The sequence below is a fragment of the Crocuta crocuta genome, unplaced genomic scaffold (genome assembly GCF_008692635.1).
Source record: "Crocuta crocuta isolate KB4526 unplaced genomic scaffold, BGI_CrCroc_1.0 scaffold153, whole genome shotgun sequence".
Taxonomy (NCBI): domain Eukaryota; kingdom Metazoa; phylum Chordata; class Mammalia; order Carnivora; family Hyaenidae; genus Crocuta; species Crocuta crocuta.
In genome coordinates this window covers 872,687-895,930 of record NW_027529525.1, presented here as the reverse complement: position 1 = coordinate 895,930, position 23,244 = coordinate 872,687, and the positions used below count along the sequence as shown (strand labels likewise).

Below are 23,244 nucleotides of genomic sequence, written 5' to 3'. Positions count from 1 at the left end.
CCTGACTTGCCCTCATTTAAAATGGGGCTCGCACAACCCACCCTCCGGAATTTGATAACCATTAAGTAATATTAGGTACAATAAACTCTTAGCCCTGTAGCTTAATTGCTGATGATTGGAATATGAAATAAAAATCGAGTTGTTGGCATAGTATTAGGGCAGGAATTCCATTAAACACTGTTCTTACAGTTAATAACATTTCATAATATTTATACCTGTTACATAATTATCACTTCATGCTAAAGCTCCCAAATGCATGAAATAAATTACATTAAAGTAGCCTTTAGCTATTTAAGACTAGTGTGAGTGCCACACATTTAGGGCTAGAAATAGAACCGGTTGAAACACACACATAGTATATTATCAATAAAATTTCTCTGGAAAGAGACCATATACAACTCCTCAAAACTAAAAGTATCTTCGTTTTCCTTAACCAGTTATTTTTTTTAAGTGTATCAAGGTATAATTTAGATACTATAAAAAAATCACTTTTTAGTTTTTTTTTTTAAGGTAGATTTAGTTTGTCAACAAATGTATATAGTTTTGCAACCATCATCACAATCAAGATTTTTCTATCACCTCAGAAGTCCTCTTAAGCCCCATTGTTGTCTTTCCTCGTGCTGTCCCCTAGCAGTCCCTGATTTGGTTTCTATCCCTATGTGGTTTTGCCTTCTCCAGAACATGAGATGAATGGTTTCATGCAATACGTAGCCTCTATTTGACTATTTTAACTTAGCCTAAGACAGTCAAGATGCATCCATGTTGTTTATATCACTAACCTGTTCCTTTTTATTGCTGACTTATACTCCACTGAGCATCTAGGACATCTGCAACTTCTCCCTTCCAACTTGGATAAGCCAAGTTAGCGGGAAATATAATGGAATTATATCTGATGCCAATCATATATGTAAGATATCTTTCTTAAAAGTTCAAAGAAAGCTGATAAAGAATTTGCAGAAAATTCTCAATGGACACGCATACTGTTTAAGTATATTAGCACAACATAAATATACTAATTTGAAAATACTGTGCCTACCAGTTGTCGTAGATTGGCTCTCAAACTCAGATTTGAGGAATCCCTTATGATTACACGGGAAAACCTGTATATCTCACTGAGAGGTTTTAAATATGGCACTTTGCAATTCCCAGAGGTATGCCTTGTTAGAAGCTTAGAGGCGAGTGTGGGATAGAACTGTCAAGTAGAAGAGCGTTTGGGGCAGATGTACTGATGAAAAGAGAATAAGATTTATAAGGAAAAGGCAAGGTGTAAAATGAGATGGGGAAAATGTCATTGCAAGGATAATTCTAGATCTAGAAAAACAGATTAAGATTTCTGAAACAAAAAACTAAATTTTGACATGCCTTTCATTTGTTGTTTTATGAGTATTGAGAACTGAAGATAATACCAAAAATACCAAAAAATACTTAACAAGTATTATCTAAAATCTAACACTGTATCTTTGTTTCCCATTAAGTGTAATATACCTGATTTTCATTTCATTCTCTAATCATTAGCAGTTATACAACAATTTTAAAACTATTCTGTGTATATGTAAAGTCAAGGTTTTCCCCAACCTCTGTTCTAGTGTATGTAAGTGTGGGGAAGCTATTTAACACAATGTGCACGATTAATTTATAAATATTAAAGAAAGTTGTGACCAAAAATAGGATATTAATTAAATTTATAACCTGGATTATTTTGATCTTACAAACAAAGATACAATGTGTTATGAGAACACTGAGCTCAGTACCTTCACAGATGTAAATTACATTTTAAGCCTCAACATTCTGTGTGGTAGATACCCATTGTTACCTCAGTTTTATAGATGAAAAACCAAGGCTCAGAGAAGTTAAATGATTTATCCTGACCACACAGCTAGAATGCAGCAAGCTCAATCAGTATTCCAGTGCGTTTTTTTTTTTTTTTCCATTTGGTCCCAAGCAGGCTGATGATTTGTGTGAAGCTTTGTAAACAAGCAACAATCCTATATTCAATGGTGTTAAGTGAAATGGAACTTGGTTGTTGTTGTTTTAAAGCATATAGACGTTTTCATTGTGATGTCAAATTTTCTATCAATCTTGAAACATCTTATCTTCCCAACAGAAAAAAAAAAATAGTGGAGGGATTGTTTTCTTTTGCTCGCATTTCTGATTTCATCGATAGACTTCCATTTACTTTACATTTAAACATCCACACTTATTTTTGAAATTTTCTCTTCTGCACAAATATAAAAGAGGAACATTTCCATCCTTGTTAAACAAAATTAATTGGAATAATTCTGCTAGAGATAATTATGAAAATGAAAGTGAATATATAAAGGTCTATTTCTTTGTCATTTTGAGGATATATAAAATCTCAACTTTCTCAACACAAAAATAATTTTGTTTCCTAGGCAGCGAATTCCTTATGCATTTGATATATTTTTTTATTTCATAGAAAGAGAAGTACTAGAAGAAATAACTTTAATAATAAAGGAAACTATACTGAATCTCTCATAACATTAAGAACGTCTTCCCCAGAGATTTTCTTCCTTCATTCACTTAAAGAAATCGTGTTAAAAAAAAAAACACACACACACACACACACACACACACACACACACAGAGTCAGATCAAATGATTGTGTGATGCCAAAATTAAACCAAGCTATTGAGTTTATAAGCCAAGAATTCCTGCAGTTGATTTATATAAGATTATTTTGTTTCATTCTTTGTACTTTTCACAGTACGTCAATCTGGACTTATGTCCTGATGAATAAAGTCATGTGTCCATGCTTTTAGAATAGATCAGATAAAATAGATTCGTCAATTGGAGCCAGGGTGTTGCTGTGAAAAGAACATGCACTATGGGGTCAAACAGCTTGGTCTCCAGATCTGACCTCAGCCACTGCTAACAAGTGACTTACCCTTTTTATTCTTAAATTTTTAAAATAGAGATAGTAGTTTCTATTTTCTCATTTGTTTTGAGAATGACTATGTTAGATAAAGGAAATGAATCTTGAAGAGAAACAAATCTTAAATTCCCATGAAGTTGCTACTTAAATGGGCTTTTGAATATTGGAGTTACATTATATAATAAGTTTAGTTAACTTTTATATAGCTGTCATTTCCTCTAGAGAAAATATCAAAGCTGGCTACAAAACAGATTAGAAAATGTTAGTAATTTCTAACTGTTAAAAAAAAAGCAGTTATTTATATCAAACTTTTTTGGAATGAAAGAAAATGATACTCGTCCAATTAAAAGATAGCATTTTCTGTAATAATTGTGTAAACAGCACACACAAAAAAGAACAACTCTGTGTACAATGACAGTGTCTAAGACCAGTCCATAAGCCATGGAAAAAATGCTTCATTTTGCAATCACAACTTGAATATTTTACTAATAAGGCAGAAATATTAACTGGAATCTGGGAAATTTCACATTTAACATCTTCTAGACTTTAAATACTTTAAAATATTTTTAAACCATTTAGAACCAAAAATATTGAAGTTAAAAAAAATTCGTATGAAAAAAACCTCTTGGTTGAAGGCCTTTTAGGATCTATTTCAATGTAAAGTATGCCCTCTGCTGGAAAATGCTATTATAACAATTAATTTGTAAGGATAGTGTTTATTCAACCGGAGGACTAAGCTTTATTAGGTAAGATACAGATTGGTTTTTATTTCTATCCCTGCCAGGTAACGTCCCTCCCACTTTCAATCTTGATGTGTTTCTCACTCAACAGAGTATTTCTCTTTTTTTTTACCCCTGGCTGTCATACATTCTCTTTGTCGAAAAGTGGTTTTGTATAGAGAAGGAAGCAGTGCGAGGGACCGGGGTCTGTATGCACGTTTAGAAGGGTACCAGCAGATCCCATTCACCTTAAAGGTAGTGCTTACAAGGTCTGCAAATAATCTAATTTCACTTGTCACCGAACTTTTATGGTTATTCTAGTTCTGACCTTGTGATGCATTTTAGCTTCACCTCTTCAGCTCTTCCCATTTGCCTGGTTTCATAATCCACGCAGCCTGGAATGTCAAAGAGTCCCCTCAAGATTTAAACACATGTTCATGTACGGGCACACCCACAACTACTGCACGGGCTTCCTATGTGTGTTTATTTTCAAATTACTAATAATACTTATTTACTTTTTTCCTTTTGTTTTCCTTTCTTTTCTTTTCCTTTTTCTTTTCTTTTTCTCTCTCTGTCTTTCTTCCTTTCTCTCTTTCCTTCCTCCTTTCGTGCCTGTCTTGCTTCTTTCCTTCTTTCCTTCCTTCCTTCCTGTCTTTCTTACATCTCTCTGTCTCTCTGTCTGTCTCTGTCTCTGTCTCTCTCTCTCTCAGGGTCCTGTTTCAATAGCTCTCACTGGTACTTAAAAATGAACAACAGTTGAATATCACCCAAATGGAAAGGGCAGGCTTTTTGTGATGTGTACACTGAAGACTGACATGGACCTTTACCACTTTCTTTTTCCTTCTTCCTCTTTGAGATGTATTAGCCAAACCCCTCAAGACCACCAATAAAGTTATTCTGGACTCTTCTCCCACTGTGGGTTCTTTTGAATCTCTCTGTGCTTTTCTGTGGGCTCCTATAATTGGATCTGACACATTGCTAAGACCTCTTGTCTTTTTTTTTTTTTCTAAAATGCAAAGTATCCTAACACTCAAACACTCCTTTTCTTTTGAAATAACTTATCCTTAATCTTTTTTGAGAGGAAATAGATGACTTTTATTTTCAGCTCTATGTATATGGATTTGTGCGTGTGCGCACACACACACACACACGCTCACATTTTGGTCTGTCAGATTCTGCTCTCCGTGCCAGGGAACATGTGTTCCCACAGAATGGAGAGAAGCCACCTCCACCCACCTTGCATATTCTCTCCTGGATCCAAGCTTCTAGGAAATGAGTTCCCCAAAGAGAAAAAACTCTCCTAGAGCCACAGGCCCACATGGCTATCCACGGAGCTCCTTGCTCCTGTTTATAGAATTTATACTGCTGAAATGTTTCCGTCAGAATTACATTTGAATTGTGTGTAAGTAATAGTGTTGGCTTAAATTGTATCATCTAGACCCTTTAGCCTTTGGACTTGAGTCTCAACATATAGAGACAGTTATTAAAGTACAGGGTTGTGGGGATAACCAGATCCAGGAGAGTGACCCATTCATTCATTACCAGTCAGTAACAGAGGCCAAAAGTCCCAGAGTGAAAAAGTTATGAGTGAAAAGCCAGATGACCACATGGGAAGTAAGTCTTGGCAGTGACAAGGTTTAGGGATGGCAAGCTAGAAGATGAACCAGAAACTTCTTTGGCTGGTAAACACCCCTCAGGAAGAGCTATTCAAGTTAAGCAGGCTTAAGCAAATGTGAGGAAAGTATGGAGAGAGATGCATTTAAGGGCGTCCCGATAAATGCTAAATGGTCGGCCGTTTGGGGAAAAAAGCCACGATTTAGAAGCGTCTGCTAATTTCCATGGTGTAAATGTCCCTTCCAGGGCGGATTTCAATCTACCAGCATGATGTCACAGAGTGGAGCTGAGAAGAGATGTGTGCATCTGGCCCGTGCAAGCCAGTGGGAGTTGATTCCAGCTACCCAGGTGATTCATTCCTCCGGGTGAGGACTGTCCCACAAACATCATCTGAAACGATCATGTGTGCATTGTGCTACTATTTCATAATCGGCCAACCAATAAACGATAAATTTGTCAGGGTATTTTATTTTTGCCTTAGAAAGTCATTTATAAAAACCACAGAGAAACCCCTTAACTTTCATTGATATAAGAAGTCTTATCTCACCCACCTTCCTCCATAATGCTCCCCTTTTAACCAAATTATTCCCCTACATGCATTGCTATAGAATTTTGCTGGGTTTATTAGAGCTAGATTCATTTTGTATGGACTTTGTTTTTCAGGGCAGTTTCAGATTCACTGCAAAACTGAGAAGTACAGAGACTTTCCCTAAAAGCCCTGCTCCGACACATGCAGAGCCCTTCTTGTTATTAATGCCCCTCACCCTAAATATATTTTGAACTGTCCTACACCTACTCTCTTGCTCACAGTGCCCATGCAGTCTGAAATGCTGCCGCTGCTTCTGTGCACAGATCCAACCCAGGACTGGGTGAATGGATGCCTCCGATTTCTCCTTGGGGAGGCTGTCTCTGCATCTTCCTTCCTTATCCTTGAATACATTCTCTGTTTTGCCCTGGACAGATGACTGTTTCTCTTCGGGGCCCCATAACTTGTTTTCTGGAACTGGGTTATAAACTCTTTGAGGGCGAAGGCAATATCCCCAGGACTTGGTTCTCTTAGTAATAAAACCTGACCAACTCACTCTCTGGCTTCTAGTCCTCATCCACACGCTAAATAGGGAAGGTGAGGCCCAAGCATCAAATTAAAATGAAAACCTTTGCCATTGTTAAAATGGTGTTAAAAAAAAGTTTTTGGCTTGTAGCCATGAAAGGATGTCAGGAAAATAAATACAGCATGTCATAGCTGCCCACCAGGGATATATTCTTTCTGTCAAAATACCCATGTCTTCATTCCTGAGATATGAACAATAACCCTCATGGAACTATTAAGCAATTGGAAGTCATATAACTAACTTCAGTAGCTCCAGGTAGGTTTCAGATAAAATAGAAACCTATATTAACCTCTAGCAAACACTAACATCAGCAAGGATAGCAGCATCTCTCTCTCTCTCTCTCAGCTCAAATTAGAATATGCCTTTTAGATTGTTTCAGTAGTGTTTCTATTTCTAATATATAACGTAATTAAGTTTAGCAGAAAACAAAGGTAAAGGATAGTTATCTGAAGTCAAACCAATCCTTCAATAGTGTGGGTTATTCTGATGCAATCTCATTGCACACTGCTTTATTGATTATCGTTTCCACTGAGATCTTAAATGCTATATGGTATTTTTTTTTTCTAGAGATTCTAAAAATCTCTAAATTTCTAGAGGCTGGTGCTATAAAACATTATTCTGGTCCTCAAGTGCAAGGATAAATTTTGTGGCATTTTTACAGAAATTAGTATAGACCAAATCTAAGATTGGACTTTGGTCTATAAAAAGGCAAAACAAAACAACAACAAAAAAAGTGCTATAACAGATTGGGCCAGGGAGAAGGAGGCTGTTTTATAAAGGTCAATTTTTAAACCCCTCCTACAGAACATGATCTATGCAAAATATATCCACAATATATTCCAAAGCATAATGTCACCGGATAAACCTAAGGAATGGAACATATGGGGGAATATGAAAAAGAAGGTATTAAAGTCTGAAAACAAGCAGGTTGGTAAGCTCATTAGCTGGGGTGGAATTTTAAAATCTTCACGTGAACGAATATATAAATCAAAATATACACATGCATTCACAGTCATGCGCACTGTATATTCACACATGGCACACTCTACAGTTACATTATAATTTTCCACACTGAACAGTGAATCCCGTTCTCTTTATAATGTAAAAGCGCCCTCTGCTGGTCAACATGAGGTACTTACATTTTCTAATTTTCCTACCAGGAAGATCCAACACAGAATGATAAAAGAAGTCTGGGAGATTTTATGTGAAACTCTGCATAAAAGTAAGTTTATTACAAATACAAGTTTTATTTTTTTAATCTCATCTGCTTACTTATATTTTATTATAGAGCATTAACTTACAAAATAGTATAGTGTAAAGGTCGATGTAATAGAACTACTTGCTTGTTTTGAGAAAGCAGTTAACAGCAGACCACTAAAAATGATTGTATAGCCAATTTTACTGAAAGCCTATGTAATTAAAATAATCCAGCCAACTTTGTATTTGCTATAATTAAAATATTTTCATGTGGTCTTTGTGGTCCTCTGATGTTTTCTCGGGAGGCATGGTCTAGAGAAACAGTAGTTTTCCAGTATTTTCTTGTTATGAGAAATGGCCAGTGACTTTAGAAAGCAGAACTATCATATCCATCATTAAAGTTCTACTCATAGTCTGAGAACTATCTGAATATCCTTTTGAAATTATTGTGTTAATCTTGAAGAAGGTACATTTTAAAAATGGGTATATCTTAATTATTAACCAGATCTGAATGCAGAGTACACAGTTGGACAGAGGGAGGAAGAACAATCCCAGCCTCCAGTGTGGAGTCAGGACAAAATCACTCTCCAGAGCCATCCTACTGGGGAATCCAGATACCTCATCCCACGGCTGAAGGAGAAATGAGATTAAAATGGGTTTCAGGGGGGTGCCTGGGTGGCTTAGTCGGTTAAGCGTCCGACTTTCGCTTAGGTCATGATCTCGCGGTTCGTGGGTTCGAGCCCCGCGTCGGGCTCTGTGCTGACTGCCAGCTCAGAGCCTGGAGCCTGTTTCAGAGTCTGTGACTCCCTCTCTCTCTGACCCTCACCTGCTCACGCTATCTCTCTCTCTCTCCTAGAAATAAATAAAAATATTTAAAAAAAATAAAATGGGTTTCAGGGCGGGCTACCGTAACTAGTGAGGGTGTATCTTATCTGTTAGGTGTGTTAAGGAGATAAAGGGCTAACAACAACACATAAGTAATCTTTGTATTGAAGCTATACATAATTACCCTTTGTATGCACCAAGACTATGCACTGAAAAAATATTTTAGAAACTGGTTCAGAAATAAAAATTAGAGGAGTCAATTTAAAATTAGAGATAATTCAAGTCACATTTTTTTTCTTTCTGCATATAAAAATTCATATTTATAGAATGTGTGCAGCTTAAGTAATAAGTTTCTTTCAATGCTGCTTTGGTAGCATTCACTATATTTGAGCTCTATATGAAATCCAATATATTAGAATTCAAAATAAAGATTATACATTACCAATATTGATAAAATACAGAAAACAAAATTATGCAAATGAATATAAGAAACTATGGAATATTTCCTCCTTTGAGATCTAATTCTACAAAAGGATGACAGTATAGGCAAAATCTTTCTCCAGTAAATTTTGCAACAAAAACTTCAATCAAAAGAACATCAGTAACTTCTTTGGGCTAATGGCACTTTACAAGCTATTTATATTCATCTTAGTTCTGGAGAGCAATAAGAAAATAAACAAACACTTGGAATAATCCATAGCATCTAGGAGTTGTGGTGTCTTACTAAGGCCTAAAGTTAAGGAACTACATTTTAATAAGTAAATTACTCTTCGTTACTGCTCTGAAAAGGGCTAGAATGGATTGCACTGACTTGCTCCCGTGTGCACAGGTAAGTCCAGACATCATAAGGATCCTACAGACTGGAAGGCCATTAAAGTTTGCGAATTGGCTGGGGTCCTCAGATCACTGTATAGTGTGCTACGCTTTCACAGTTCACAGACTAGCACCTATTTTAAAAGGCTGTACTTGCATTTACTGTATAACTATTACTGGCAATTAATGTGCAGCTATATAGTGGCTACTCTTTGACTGACACGCCCGTCACTTGAAACTTCCATAGGATCAGGAGCCCACCTCTCTCATGTTCCCCCACTGTATTTGCAGTGCTGAACACTGGATGCTACATGCCTGGTGCGTGATAGTAGTTAAATAAATATTTGTTACATGAAAGAATCAAAAGGTACAGAGATCAAATGGGAGGGAGGGAGAGAGGAACGACAAGAGGAAAAAAACAAAAACACCCTTTCTGTCCCCTAAGGCCATTATTAAGATCTAGATTTTTTTCACAAAATTCAACCTTAACTTTTATGTGAACTAGTAAGAAAATAGAAAATTGTAAAGTTTTGCCTTTAGTTTTGTTCACTCTGAGACTCAGAAGCTCCTGTAGATACCTAAGCTGCAGGCTGATGAAATGCAGTGCTGCCAGCCTTCAATGACAAACCGTCATTTTAGATGCGGGATCGCCTGCCAGCCTCAGTCCTTCCTTTGATTCTTTCTAGTGTGGATTTAGGAGTAGCCAGTAACCCACGGAGACATCAGGGAGCCTACCAAGGAGGCATATTTAAATGTGACCAACCCACATTCAGATAGTACATTTTGGCATTCCTATAGGATCATGGTTTCTGAAAGAAAGTGCAGCTGCTCAGATGAAAAACAAAATTCTCTAGACTTCAAGTTGTTGCTCTTCTATATATTAAGTCTGACGACCTAAAGTGAGGTCCAGGACCAGGAGTACAGTGGCACCTGGGAGCATGTGAGAACACAGAAGCTCGGGCCCCGCACAGAACCCACTAACTCAGGATGCATTTCAGAAAGATCCATGCGTCCCAGTGATTCAGACACACAGGAAAGCCTCAAAGCATTACATTAAAAAAGAAAAAGAAAAACAAAAAACAAAAAAAACCCTATAAACAAGGCACAAGCCTGAAATAGCAGGCAAACTATAAGACACATTGGTACTATTAATGACAAAAGATTCTTATCCTATATATTTAAATAGTTCATATAAACCAGCATGAAGAAAATTAAAACACTAACAGAAAAATAGATAGGCAATTAGCAACAACAAAAAGAATAAACTTATAAAAATGTCTTTCGTTGGAAATCTAAAAATTCAAATTCAAGTAGCAAAACACCAAATCGGCAAAGTCTGAAGAATTACATTTTCTTGTAGAAGAGACATCAGGGCAATACACACTCTCTTACACTACTGAAAAACATGTAATTTGGTACACATTTTTGGATTTAATTTGACATTAATTATCCAGTGTTTTAAGACTGTGGAAATCATTTGATCCAGAAATTCCAGTTATGTAGCATGCTTTGAAGAATTCAATTAAAAAAAAAAAAAGAATTAAATTGAACCATAGATACAAAGGGAGTTATTCACAATGTAGAGATTTTCAAACATCCTAAATACTCAAAATTAATTAATTATAAAGCATCTAATAAATGGAAATATGATTAAGTCACTAGTGAAAGAATACATACAGAACACAGAAGAAATGCCATCACATATAAACATCTACTTGTATAAAGAGATTAGAAGCATAGATAACCAAAATGTTTAGAGTAATATGTATATATATACACACATACATACATACATACATACATATACACATTGCAGGAGTATGGGTGGCTTTTTCTTTGTATGTTTTCACATTTTCTAAATTTCCTGCAATGCAGCTGTATTACTTTTCTGAAGTAGAAAATAGTAAACTTTGGGGGCACCTGGATTGCTCAGTGAATGGAGTATGGGACTCTTAATCTCAGGGCTGTGAGTTCGAGTACCATGCTGGGGGTAGAGATTATTTTAAAAAGAGAGAGAGAGAGAGAAAAGAAAATAGTAAACTTTGCAGTGGTAGTGGTGTGATGGAGTCAGCTTATATGGGCTCACAAAAAATAATTTTTAAATTTTCAGGAATTTTGTGAGCAGGTTGTTAAGCACAGCTATTTTAAAAATTTAATTATATAGGAGCACCTGGGTGGCTCATTTGGTTAAGCAACTGACTCTTGATTTCAGCTCAGGTCATGATCTCATGGTTGCGACGTCGAGCCCCACATCTTTGACTCCATGCTGAGCCTGAAGCCTGCTTGGGATTCTCTCACTCCCTCTCTCTCTGCCTCTTTCTCACTTGCCCACACTCTCTCTTCCTCAATCTCTAGAAATAAATAAATACATACATACATATTTAAAAATTAAAGTAAATACATGTGTAATCAAATGAATTATATTAAAAGAAAGGTAATGAATATTTAAAACACATCACTTCCTAATCATGTTCATGGATTTTACTATTATCTATGATGTTGAGGCTATTTACACCCATCATATCTGCAGAGTGGAGATACAAATCAGGACCTCCCTTCTTCCCCCACCCCCCGGTTCAACATTTACCAGCACATGACAGATTTTTAAAAATTGTTTCTTTTAAATGACTATTTCCTGTGAAAACAGAATGTGGCCCTTTGGTGAGGAGAGGGGAAGAGAGAAGGATTTTCCTATCGTGAGCAAATTAAGGAAGGAAATGTAATTAAGTTGGTTTTATTGTTCCAGCAATGTCTCTTATCAGAAAGGTGATCATGGAGGTGAATAGTTCTCTCACCAATTAGTTACTGCAAATCAAGCCAAGCCTGGTTTAGCCTCCCCTCGTCTGCCTTCTACAGCCTTGCTTTTGGTGTCTACAAAAGCTGAACCTCTCCAAGACATCCCAGTCTATGAAATAAGGAAAAGATAATGAATGGCCTTTTTAATTCTCAGACCTTTGGATGAATCAAACTAATTCACATATTTGACAGTATTTGAAAACAATGAAATATAAGAAGGTCTGCTTATAAATGCCTATCACATTACAAAGACCATCAAAGCAAAGTTAGAACCAAATGGGTTCACATTCATCACACATTAAAATTGCATTAGTTTTGAAAACATTTTTAGCAACAAAGGAAAAATTTAATCTTGTCTAGAAATACGATTTTAATAAAAATGCTCACAAAACCTCAAAGCCCGAATTGTCTCCCTCTGTTTAACAGATCTGATGTCATCAATGCACTCACCAATTTTTCTGGAAGTAGTAATCAGTAAAATACTGTAAAATGTGTGTAGGTTTCAAATACCTGAAATTATAGAAGAATCTGCAAAAGAAGATTCCAGTGGGTGAGTCTCCTGGCCCTGGTCTTCGTTGTCTAGACTTGGCTGACCCGTGACTACAAGAACCACCTCTTTAACTTCAGGGTCATCTTCTTGTGATAAACTCTCGGTCCCTATGAAGAAACCATGATACTGTAAACAATAGTGCAATGCAAGTTTTTATAGAGTTTGCATAACTGTGATTGCTATTCTGAAAACAAAACAGGAGTTGCCAATAGGATTTACCTGGATATACTGAAGTACTTTCAAATTCTAAGCAGAACGTAAATTATACGGTAATGCAAGTTTCTACACAATATAAATAGCTGTTATTGTTATTTTGAAAACCAAGTGGAGGTTCCTAGGAGAAATTTGCCAGAATATACTTTCATACTTTGACATTTTGAAAAGCTAGGAACATATTTTCTGTTATGATACAGTATTTCTATTTTTAATGTGGACACAGTGAGTAATTCTTTTGTAATGGTTAATTTTTGTCTACAAAGACAGTAAAATAAGTATTATGCTAGTCACAAAAGGAGCATGATGATTTTCTACCTGACCATTACTGGTAGGAGGCAAGACACTTATTCAGTGATACAAAGTTATATTTAAGGCTGGATTATGAAAATGCAAATTTGGTGGTGGTTTTTCTTTAGCTTGTACTCTTGCCATTTTGTTCCCTCACTGTGTGTTCTACATGAGATGTACATATGCTTTAATGTCAGCCTAAATTCATGTATTTCGGATATCTGGAGATTTTTTAGGAATTCAATGAAATATTCTGTATCCTTCCCTTCTCTTTTCCTTCATTTCTCCCAACGGCCTTTCTTCCTTCAAGCAACGTGTTTTGAGTGTTTTCTTAAGGGACTATGTGGGCTACAAAGAAAAAACAAGTTTCTGTCCTCTTGAAGCTACCATCAGAGAAGACTATGTCCATAAATAAAATTGCTTAAAGTATCATTTTGGATGAGCCCATCTTGAAGAATAAAAGGAAAGCATGTCCTGTGTGTGGAGAATTTCCCAGAGAAAATTGTTGTGACTTTGGACTCTGTTGTTGGCCAAGATGATTTGACGATGTTTGCAGGTACACATTTTGTTTGGGGTTTATACGCATAATGGTCCATTTATTTTGTGCTTTTCCTATAAGTGCTAGAGAAGTGCTGAATCATTTAACCCTCAAAGTAGCCCTAGGTAATAACATTCTCCCCATTGCACAGAGGAGTAAACCGAGGCACAGAGAGGGCAAGGACCTGCTCAAAGTTACAGCAGGGAAGTAAAAGAGCCAGGATTCAAGAAGCATCAGGATCCGGAGCCTAGGTTACTGTATAGGTCAGCTGAGGCCACAATAACAAAATACCACAGATTGAATGACTTAAGCAAGAGAATTTTATTTTCTCCTAGTGCTTAAGATTGGAAGCCCAAGACCAATGTGCCAGCAAGGTTGGTATCTGATAAGAGCTCTGGCTTTAATTTGCAGTAGGCCACCCTCTCACTGTGTCCTCACATGGTGGAGAAAGAGACAGAGATCTCTTCTTACAAAGACACAGTCCTATTAGATTAGGGCTCACCCTTCTGACTTCATTTAACCTCAGTTACTTCCTTGGAGGCCCTATCCATAGAAACAGTTACATTACAGCTCAGGGCTTCAATATATGAATTTTGGGAAAACACAATTGAGTCCACAGCAGCTCTTATACACAAGAATAGTCAGAGCTAACGTTATTCTGGTCATTAGGGCCCACACATCTNGTGTGTGTGTGTGTGTGTGTGTGTGTGTGTGTGTGTGTGTGTATTTCTAACTACTGGGCAAAATGAAGCTATTTCATAAACAATATAGAATAAAAATATAATATATCGCTTATTCTAACGATTTAGTAACTATCTGGTTTTCTTTCACACAAACAATTTAAGGAAGTGTGTACTATATATCTTATTCCATTAGAAAGACATATGTGGCATGTGTCAATAGGGACTTTGTGTGTCTCATTTAAGTCCATATCGGCGGCACCTGGAACAGTGTCTCACACTCTACATGTCAATTGAACAAATAACAGAATGACTGTATGCATAGAAAAAGTGAAGTAAGTTTGAAGTGACTAATTTATTCCACTCATTACCAATTAACTTTTGATTTATCTTACATATGAGATTTTTGAAAACGTAAGATACATAACCAGAAAGAAAAGTAAGATGGTAGTTTACATTAGATTTACAAATAACTTATGTGCAAGGGCTCTAAAATGTTACCTTTATTATTAGTTTGAAGGATCAAAAACACAAGAATTAATATTGGGTTATACTGGTAATTACTAACCTTTTATCAAATGTTTAATAAATTCCTAAAAATGTATATAAATATTCAGAACTATCCAGCAGAGTAGTAATAATCACTAAAATATTTTCTTTCAATTTATTGGTTATCTAATCAATGTACCAATTATTTTCATTAAAAATTTTACATAATCATCTTGTTTCCAATACAGGATGGGTCATATAAAGAATGTTAGATTCATGGTCAGCTGTCAATATTCTAGGCCAGTTGGCTGAGTTTTGTGATCTTTAGTAAGTTTATTTTTTTCCAGGCCACAGTTCCCTCATTTGTAAAGGGGAAAAAATAGATGATCTCTCAAATAGCTTCCAGTTTTGAAATTTTGATTCTAACTGTCTTAGTGCTTGGCATTGTGTCCACAGCCTTCATTAAATTCTCCATCACTAGGCAAAATGTACAAACTCTTCTTTAATAAAATTAGATATACCTGCATTGCCTTCAAAGCAAGTGGTGCCTGTTAGCTCCTCGACAAGGGCATAGTTTTCTGTTTGACGCAGAACAGTCAGAAATGTAGAAAACCAGTTTTCTTTCTGCACGATCCTTTTTAGGAGCTCTCTTACACCTGATTCATTTCCATGGCTTTCTGCAGCAGAAATCTGTTTTAAGAGAAAAGTAGGATTAAAAAGATCGAACATCTCTTTTTTGCATTTTTATTTTATTTTTTATTCTAAAATTTACTATTGTTTTTTTTTTAATATAATTGATTGTCAAGCTGACTAACATACAGTGTATACAGTATGCTCTCGGCTTCAGGAGTAGATTCCCGTGGTTCATCATTTACATACAACACCCAGTGCTCATCTGAACCAGTGCCCTCTTCAATGCCCATTACCCATTTTCCCTGCCCCTCTACCCCCATCAACCCTCAGTTTGTTCTCTGTATTTAACAGTCTCTTATAGTTTGCCTCCCTCTCTGTCTATAATTATTTTTTTCCTTCCCCCATGGTCTTCTGTTAAGTTTCTCAACTTCCACATATGAATGAAAACATGACATCTATCCTTCTCTGACTGACTTATTTCACTTAGCATAATACCCTCTAGTTCCATTCATGTTGTTGCAAATGGCAAGATTTCATTCTTTTTTGTTGCTGAGTAGTATCCCATTGTATATGTATATCACATTTTCCATGCTCATGGGTTGGAAGAACAAATATTGTTAAAATGTCAATACTACCCAAAGCAATCTACACATTCAATGCAATCCTAATCAAAATAGCACCAGCATTCTTCTCAAGGCTAGAACAAACAGTTCTAAAATCTGTATGGAACCACAAAAGGCCCCCAAAATAGCCAAAATAATTTTGAAAAAAAAAAAAAAAACCAAAGCTGGAGGCATCACAATTCCAGACTTCAGCCTCTAATACAAAGCTGTAATACTGGCACAAAAATAGACACATAGACCAATGGAATAGAGTAGAGAACCCAGAATTCGACCCACAAATGTATGGCCAACTAATCTTTGACAAAGCAGGAAAGAGTATCCAATGAAAAAAAAGACAGCCTCTTTAACAGATGGTACTGAGAGAACTGGATAGTGACATGCTGAAGAATGAAGCAAGACCGTTTTCTTACACCACACACAAAAATAAATTCAAAATGGATAAAAGACCTAAACGTGAGACAGGAAACTATCAAAATCCTAGAAGAGAAAACAGGCAACCTCTTTGATTTCAGCCACAGCAACTTCTTACGTGACATGTCTCTGAAGGCAAGGGACATAAAAGCAAAAATGAGCTATTGGGCCCTCATCAGGACAAAGAGCTTCTGCACAGCAAAGGAAACAATCACCAAAACTAAAAGGCAACCTACAGAATGAGAAAAGATATTTGCAAATGACATATCAGATAAAGGGTTAGTATCCAAAATCTATAAAGAACTTACCAAACTCAACACCTAAAAAACAAATAATCCAGGGAAGAAACAGACAGAACATTCCTTTTCCAAAGACATCAGATGGCTAACAGACACATGAAAAGATGTTCAACATCACTCATCATCAGGGAAATACAAACCAAAAACACATTGAGATACCACCTCACACCTATAGCCTTCTACATGTATAATCTGGGTTGATTAGATTGTTTCTTTTTAAATTTGTGTATTTTTTAGTCCTATAAATATATCCTATAACCTTTTAGTGTCAGGTATTTGTTTGCATTTTTGAAACAGTGTCTGACACAAATTCAGTGTTAGTTGTTATTATTATAGATGACTAAAGAAAGCATCTACCTTTATATAAACACTTCACCAGGGGCACTACTTAGTACAGACGGGTACAAAATGATTTCTATCCAGTGGGTATGTGAGTCTTACTAGATAATACTTACTAATGTTATTATAAAGGCTTTGTATATATTAACCCAGAAACCCTGAAGGAGGAACCAATATTAACCCATTTCACAGATCAGACATCCAAGGCACAGAGAAATCCAGTTACCTCCCTGGAGCCACAGAGCTAGTAAATGGCAGAGGTAGAATTTCATCCCAGGCAACTGGCTTCAGAGGCCAAATACTGCCTTCTTGAACTACAGCTACTAATCCTCTCCAACTTCAAGCACATTTTCCAGCAAGAAGTGGTTAAGATGACTACCGGACTTAATAAAATTTAGCTGATATCAGTCCATCTCCCCCACAGCATTTTCTAAGCAGATTCTTGCTCATTTCCTACCTTTTCTCTAACTTCATTAATCTCCTATTAGAAACTTTTTATTCTCTCAATAAAGATGTAAACATCTTTATTACTATTTGCTAATTTAAACCATAGTTGCTAAACATATTAAATAAGGCTGGTTTAAGCACCTTTTTTTAGGGTCTCCTGGTTGGCTCAGTCAGTTGAGCGACCAACACTTGGTTTCAGCTCAGGCCAAGATCTCATGGTTTGTGAGTATGAGCCCCATACAGGGCTCCACACTATTATAGGAGTCTCTCTCTCTCTCTCTGTCTCTCTCTGTCCTTGCCGTACTCTCTCTCTGTCTCTCTCTCTCTCAAAATAAATAAACTAAAAAAAGTTTTTTAAAAGTATCTTTTTTTTTAACTTAACCATTCCTATTTCTAATTACCCCACTCTTTAATCAGCTTAAAAGCCATCTGACAGAAGTAATCAGAAAGCATTTCTCTAAAAAGTGCAAGTGAGGCACTGTGATGAATATTCTTATTAAAAATCTAAATATATCATAGGTTCTAAATTTTCTTCCACTATTAATCAGTTAAGTTAATTTTAACTGTAGAATTACATTTGTCAAGCTTGCTTTGTCCTTATTGAGTTCAGGCAGGTGAGGATCATTACGCCATTATTTCTTGCAAGTATTTATATTATTTGAATATGGAGCTACATATAACACCTATGCAGTTTTAGCAGCTTCATCAAGATTCTGAATTTTTAAGAAGTTTTCTAAGTTTGGGTGCTAGAAAGTTATTATTATAAACTTAATGTGTCCTCCTAAAACATACTAAAGACATTAGATTCAATATTAAATTTGATTATGGAAATTCTTGAAAGATCTTTAGACTTGAGACTTCAACAGGACATGTAATGATTCTCACTCGTGTTCTTCCTCCAGTGAACATTTTCTCTGAACATGCAGTTTAAAATATCTATGGATACAGGGGCGCCTGGGTGGCTTAGTTGGTTAAGCATCCGACTTTCGCTTAGGTCATGATCTCGAGGTTCGTGGGTTCGAGCTCCACGTCGGGCTCTGTGCTGACTGCCAGCTCAGAGCCTGGAGCCTGTTTCAGTCTGTGACTCCCTCTCTCTCTGACCCTCCCCTGCTGCTCACGCTGTCTCTCTCTCTCTCCTAGAAATAAATAAAACATTAAAAAATTAAAAAAAAATCTATGGATACATTGTTAACTAGTTTATAAAATAAATATGAATTTGTGGGTAATACAATAATATGCTTTCACATTCTAAATTCTTTGACCTATGTTTTTTCTTACCAACAGAAATCAGTGGAGAAAACAATGATACTTCTCATTAAACACTGGCTTGCCAACACAATTGTAAAGTTTTACAAAAATGTTTTCTCTCCTTCATAAAAACCTTAGAGAGGTATTATAACAGTGATTTTTTAAAACACAGCAGACCTTAGCTCCCATGCCAGTAAATCAGGAAGTAAAACTCATATGTTAAAAACAAAGAACTTTTAAAAGGTAGTTCCTCATAAAAACTTAATGTGTTTTTAAATGAGTATGTATCATCATATGGATATAACTAATTCCTTACTAATACTTTTTCTGGCTGATAAAATTCACACGTGTCACAATTTACCTGAGAATACAGTAAGCTGGGAGAGACTGACTCAGGTACTAGATTCATGTAAGGACAACTACACTTGGTTTCTAGCTGCACTCCTCACAGCACCTCTGGTTCTCCTATGTAAATGAAAAGTATATGGGATCTTCCTGAACTATTGATGTTTAATGCTTCAAACTGGCCAGGATTGAAACATGCACTTATCTTCAGCTTTCAGATGGCTATTAAGATACTATGGAAACGTTTATATGATCACCTCTTTTCCAGAGTTCATGGCTGTCTAAGTCAATGGAAGTACCAAGAGGTCACTAAGCATCCTAATGCAAAAGCAGGTCACTACAGGGGCGCTCCCTTTCTATTAGGGATCATTATATTATAATGATCTACTAAGTGATTCTTATATTTATTATTGGGCCTCCAGTATTTACAAGAGTGCCTTGCATACATGAGACATTTTTTAACTATTTATTACATGAATACTGATCCACACTACAATATAGGCTCTATGAAAGCACAGACAGTATCTGCATTATTATCCAGTCTTTTTACCACTAGCATGGTGTCTGGCACAAGACATCACTCCATAAATTTAAACTAAATGGATGAATAATCAATCCATCAAATAAGTTTCTTTGGGTACTTGCTGGACACAAAACTAAATCTAGTATCATTTTTGGAGACTCTGATGTTTGGGGACAAGGGCTGCAGGGATGGACATGAGAATCATAAGCTAAAATGCCAGAAAATGTCTCCCAGAAAACAGGAAAAGAATTAAAATAAACTATTTTTTAGAAGTCCTGACTTCTTAGTCAAATTCTACTTTAAGCTGTCACAAAAGCAAGTTTGGAGGTCTTGTGTCCATCATCTATTCATTTCCAAATGCCTGGCAAAGCAATTCATGACATCATGTGTTCTCATCCCCCATCCCTTATCCCAGACACCTTTCTAGAAATAAATCCAATCAATCAATTAATTCTTATTAAGTACCAATTCTATGCCCAGTCTTAGCTAGGTTTCTAAAGATGAAAGATGTAGTTTTCCCTTGGAATCACAGTGTAATCCAGGGACTTTAAGCATATCTCAGTTTCAGTGTAGGGGATTTACATAAATCCCTGAGACTTTATATCCACAGGGAAATGTACCCAAATGAATGAGGATAGAAGTCATCATCGTCATCATACCAAACCAACTCTTTCTAAGACTTTTTTCATAAACATGATTTCTCATTTGCATTCACTAAAGTATCGTGAGTGAGAGGAAACATTGTTATGTCCGTTTTCATGGGGTAAATTTAGGACCAAGGAACTTAAATCACTTGACCCAAAGTAACACACATATAGTAAGAAACAAACACAGATCTCAAATCCAAGTTTTCCCATTCCAGAGTCTTCATGTTTTCCCCCAGTATGCTCTGCTGTTTGGAGATAAATATGGATCAATGACCCCCGTATCAACATAGATTCCTCTAAACCCAATGTCATCAATAGTTTATTCTTGAGACTGATGACACATGCAAAATGAGGTGTACAAAGATGACTCCAGAATCTCACAGAGACACTACTCCTTCTCAGAAAGCCTCAAATGCATAGCTCCTCCATCTTTCAGAGCCTCTTTTGAAATGTGAATTTGAGGGAGAGTTTGGGTTGCTTTGGCTTTAACTGCTACCCAGTACACAAATGTCCCTTTACTCTACATCCTCTTTGTGTCAAATCCCAAGCTTTACTGCTAGCTGCCTCCAAGCTTGCCAGAATCAAGAACTTGGATAAAATCTAGCTGGCGGAAATTCAATCCAGGCAAGACAAAAGTGATGCTGATAGGCAGAAGTATTTAGAGTAAATAAGGAGAAGTGCTGTTTCGCTGGCAATCGGGACATCATACCCACCAAACATAAACAGCTTTGTGGTGTTACTGGACTCTGTTGCTTCTGGACTTCCTAACAGCTACTGTGGCTGGAAATGCCATCTTCCATCTCCAGCTGGCTTGAAGGCTGCATACTGTCTTCCAAATTAAGATTCTGCCACAGTGATGTACACATTTGTCATATCCAGCTGGACTACTAGAATGCGTTCTAGCTGGTTCTCAATACACAAACTACATAAACGTTACAGACAACAGTGTAAAGTAATTTACTTGTTGGGAAAACCAGCCATCAAAATTTGATGCGTGCTTGGGTCTTTGGACAGGCCCTATGGCTGTCAAGTCTACAAAGGAACATTAACTTTAGTCACTAAAGACCAGGTTACATCAGTGGCTAATGTGAGGCCAATGCCTGAGCTTTTTCATGAAGATACAAACAACTGATGAATCCGAGAGAAAGAAAGAAAGAAAGAAAGAAAGAAAGAAAGAAAGAAAGAAAGAAAGAAAGAAAGAAAGAGAGAGAGAGAAAAAAAGAAAGAAAGAAAGAAAGAGAGAGAGAAAGAAAGAACCTCGCTCATTGTAAAACAATGAACAATGAAACATTACATTAAATGTAAAGTTCCCTGTAAAATACACCAATTGGCAACATATTATTTCAGTGAATTATCTGGCAGTTTTGATTGCACAGAATGTCATAACTTATAACTCTGATTAAAGAAAAAAAATGTGTGTGTGTGTGTGTTTGTGTGTGTGTGATGTAATTTCTCCATTTGGAACAGGACCGAATGGCATAATGTATAATATAGGCCAAAGGTTGGCATTTCTTCCCTGTAAAGTACAGATAATAAATACTGTAACCTTTGTGAGCTGTATGATCTGTTCAACTGCTCTTAAGAAATGCAGAAGCAGTCATAGTACGTAAATGAATGAACATGACTGTGTTCCAGTAAAACTTTGCTTATGAACGCTGAAAATTTTAAACTGTAAAAACCATTCTTAGTTTTGGGGCCTGCAAAAACCAGTAATAGGTTGGAATTAGCCCATGGGTCACGGTTTCCTGATACCCATTCTATAGACTATATAAATTAAGACATATACTTGCGCACCACCAGGAAGTAGGCCCTAGGTCTGCTGCTGCTTTCCTGGGACATCTTGGGCAAATTATTAACCTACCTCAGTTTTATCATCTGTAAAACAAAGGTAACAACTTTAAAAATCTTTTTTTTTTTTTAGTTTATTTAGTTATTTATTTTTTAAGTTTATTTATTGAGAGAGAAAGAATGAGCAGGAGAGGGGCAGAGAGAGGGAAAGAGAGAATCCCAAGCAGGCTCCACGCTGTCAGCAGAGAGCCCAACCCTGGACTCAATCCCATGAACTGTCAGATCATGACCTGAGCCCAGTTCAAGAGCCAAACACTTAACTGACTGGGCCACCCAGGCGTCCTAGTAACCTTAAAAAAGTCTTAACGGATTATTGGGAGCATGAACCCTGATGATATGTTTGGCCCATGATACTAATTGTCTACAGGAAGAGATCAATAGATGCTATCTATTAGTGTGCATTACTATTTTGGAGTTAACTCCTCTTTAGTTTATTTTCCTGAAACGCTTAGGAAAAGAGTTTTTCTTATACTTAAATTTTCAAAACTATGTTTTTGAGTGCCTGACTAGTCTCAAGAACTCTCAAGGAAGGAGGGGACCAAGTTTGCCCAAAGATATCAAAGAACATTTGGAGTGGGGCAGATGAAGGCACAGCCCCGAGTTACAAAATCTCCCTCTATCTGAGTGGACACCTACCCGATTTCTGTCTTCATTTGTCAACAGCTCCTCCTCCACACACTTATCCAACACATCCTTCACCAGGATTCTGTCCACCAGCGTGGGCTGAAGGAGGTTCAGCAGCTGGAGACACTCATCATGAGCGTTCTCAGAGGACGGGGAGGGCAAGTCGGTGAGCTCTGGGTTCAGGTAGCGGGCGGCTAAAACGCTGCCAGCTTTCTGAAGGGCCACCACGAACTGTCTGGCCCAGCCCGGGGGCCAGGCTCCCTTCTCCAAGGTGCTCAGAAGCAGTTCGGCCGCGTCGATGTTCCCGTGGGTGACGGCCGTCCTCTGGACGCGCTCCTTCACGTCTGCGGGGAGAAAGGTCAGGTAGTCCAGAACGGGCTCCACCTGGATGTACGTTTTCACCCTGCCCCTGAAACACGAGAGGAGGTGGCGAAAACTCTTGTCCGCACAATACCCGTTCGACATCTTTCGTGCGTGCTCGGAAAAGGGGGGGATTCTCGCCAGTAGACCGACGGTTGCTGCTCGCC

The 23,244-nt window shown here is 37.0% G+C and overlaps 1 protein-coding gene across 1 annotated transcript in view; it reads right to left on the bottom strand.

Moving 5' to 3' along the window:
* IFIH1 (interferon induced with helicase C domain 1) overlaps positions 1-23,238 on the bottom strand; it is a 53,577-nt gene extending 30,339 nt beyond the window's left edge. The window contains exons 1-3 of the mRNA XM_077760988.1: positions 22,730-23,238; positions 15,252-15,420; positions 12,480-12,626 (exon numbers count right to left, since the gene is read on the bottom strand). Of these exons, the coding sequence (XP_077617114.1) occupies positions 12,480-12,626; positions 15,252-15,420; positions 22,730-23,182 (769 nt within the window). The 5' untranslated portion in view covers positions 23,183-23,238. The remainder of the gene's footprint in view (positions 1-12,479; positions 12,627-15,251; positions 15,421-22,729) is intronic.
* Between the last annotated feature and the right edge of the window lie 6 nt (positions 23,239-23,244).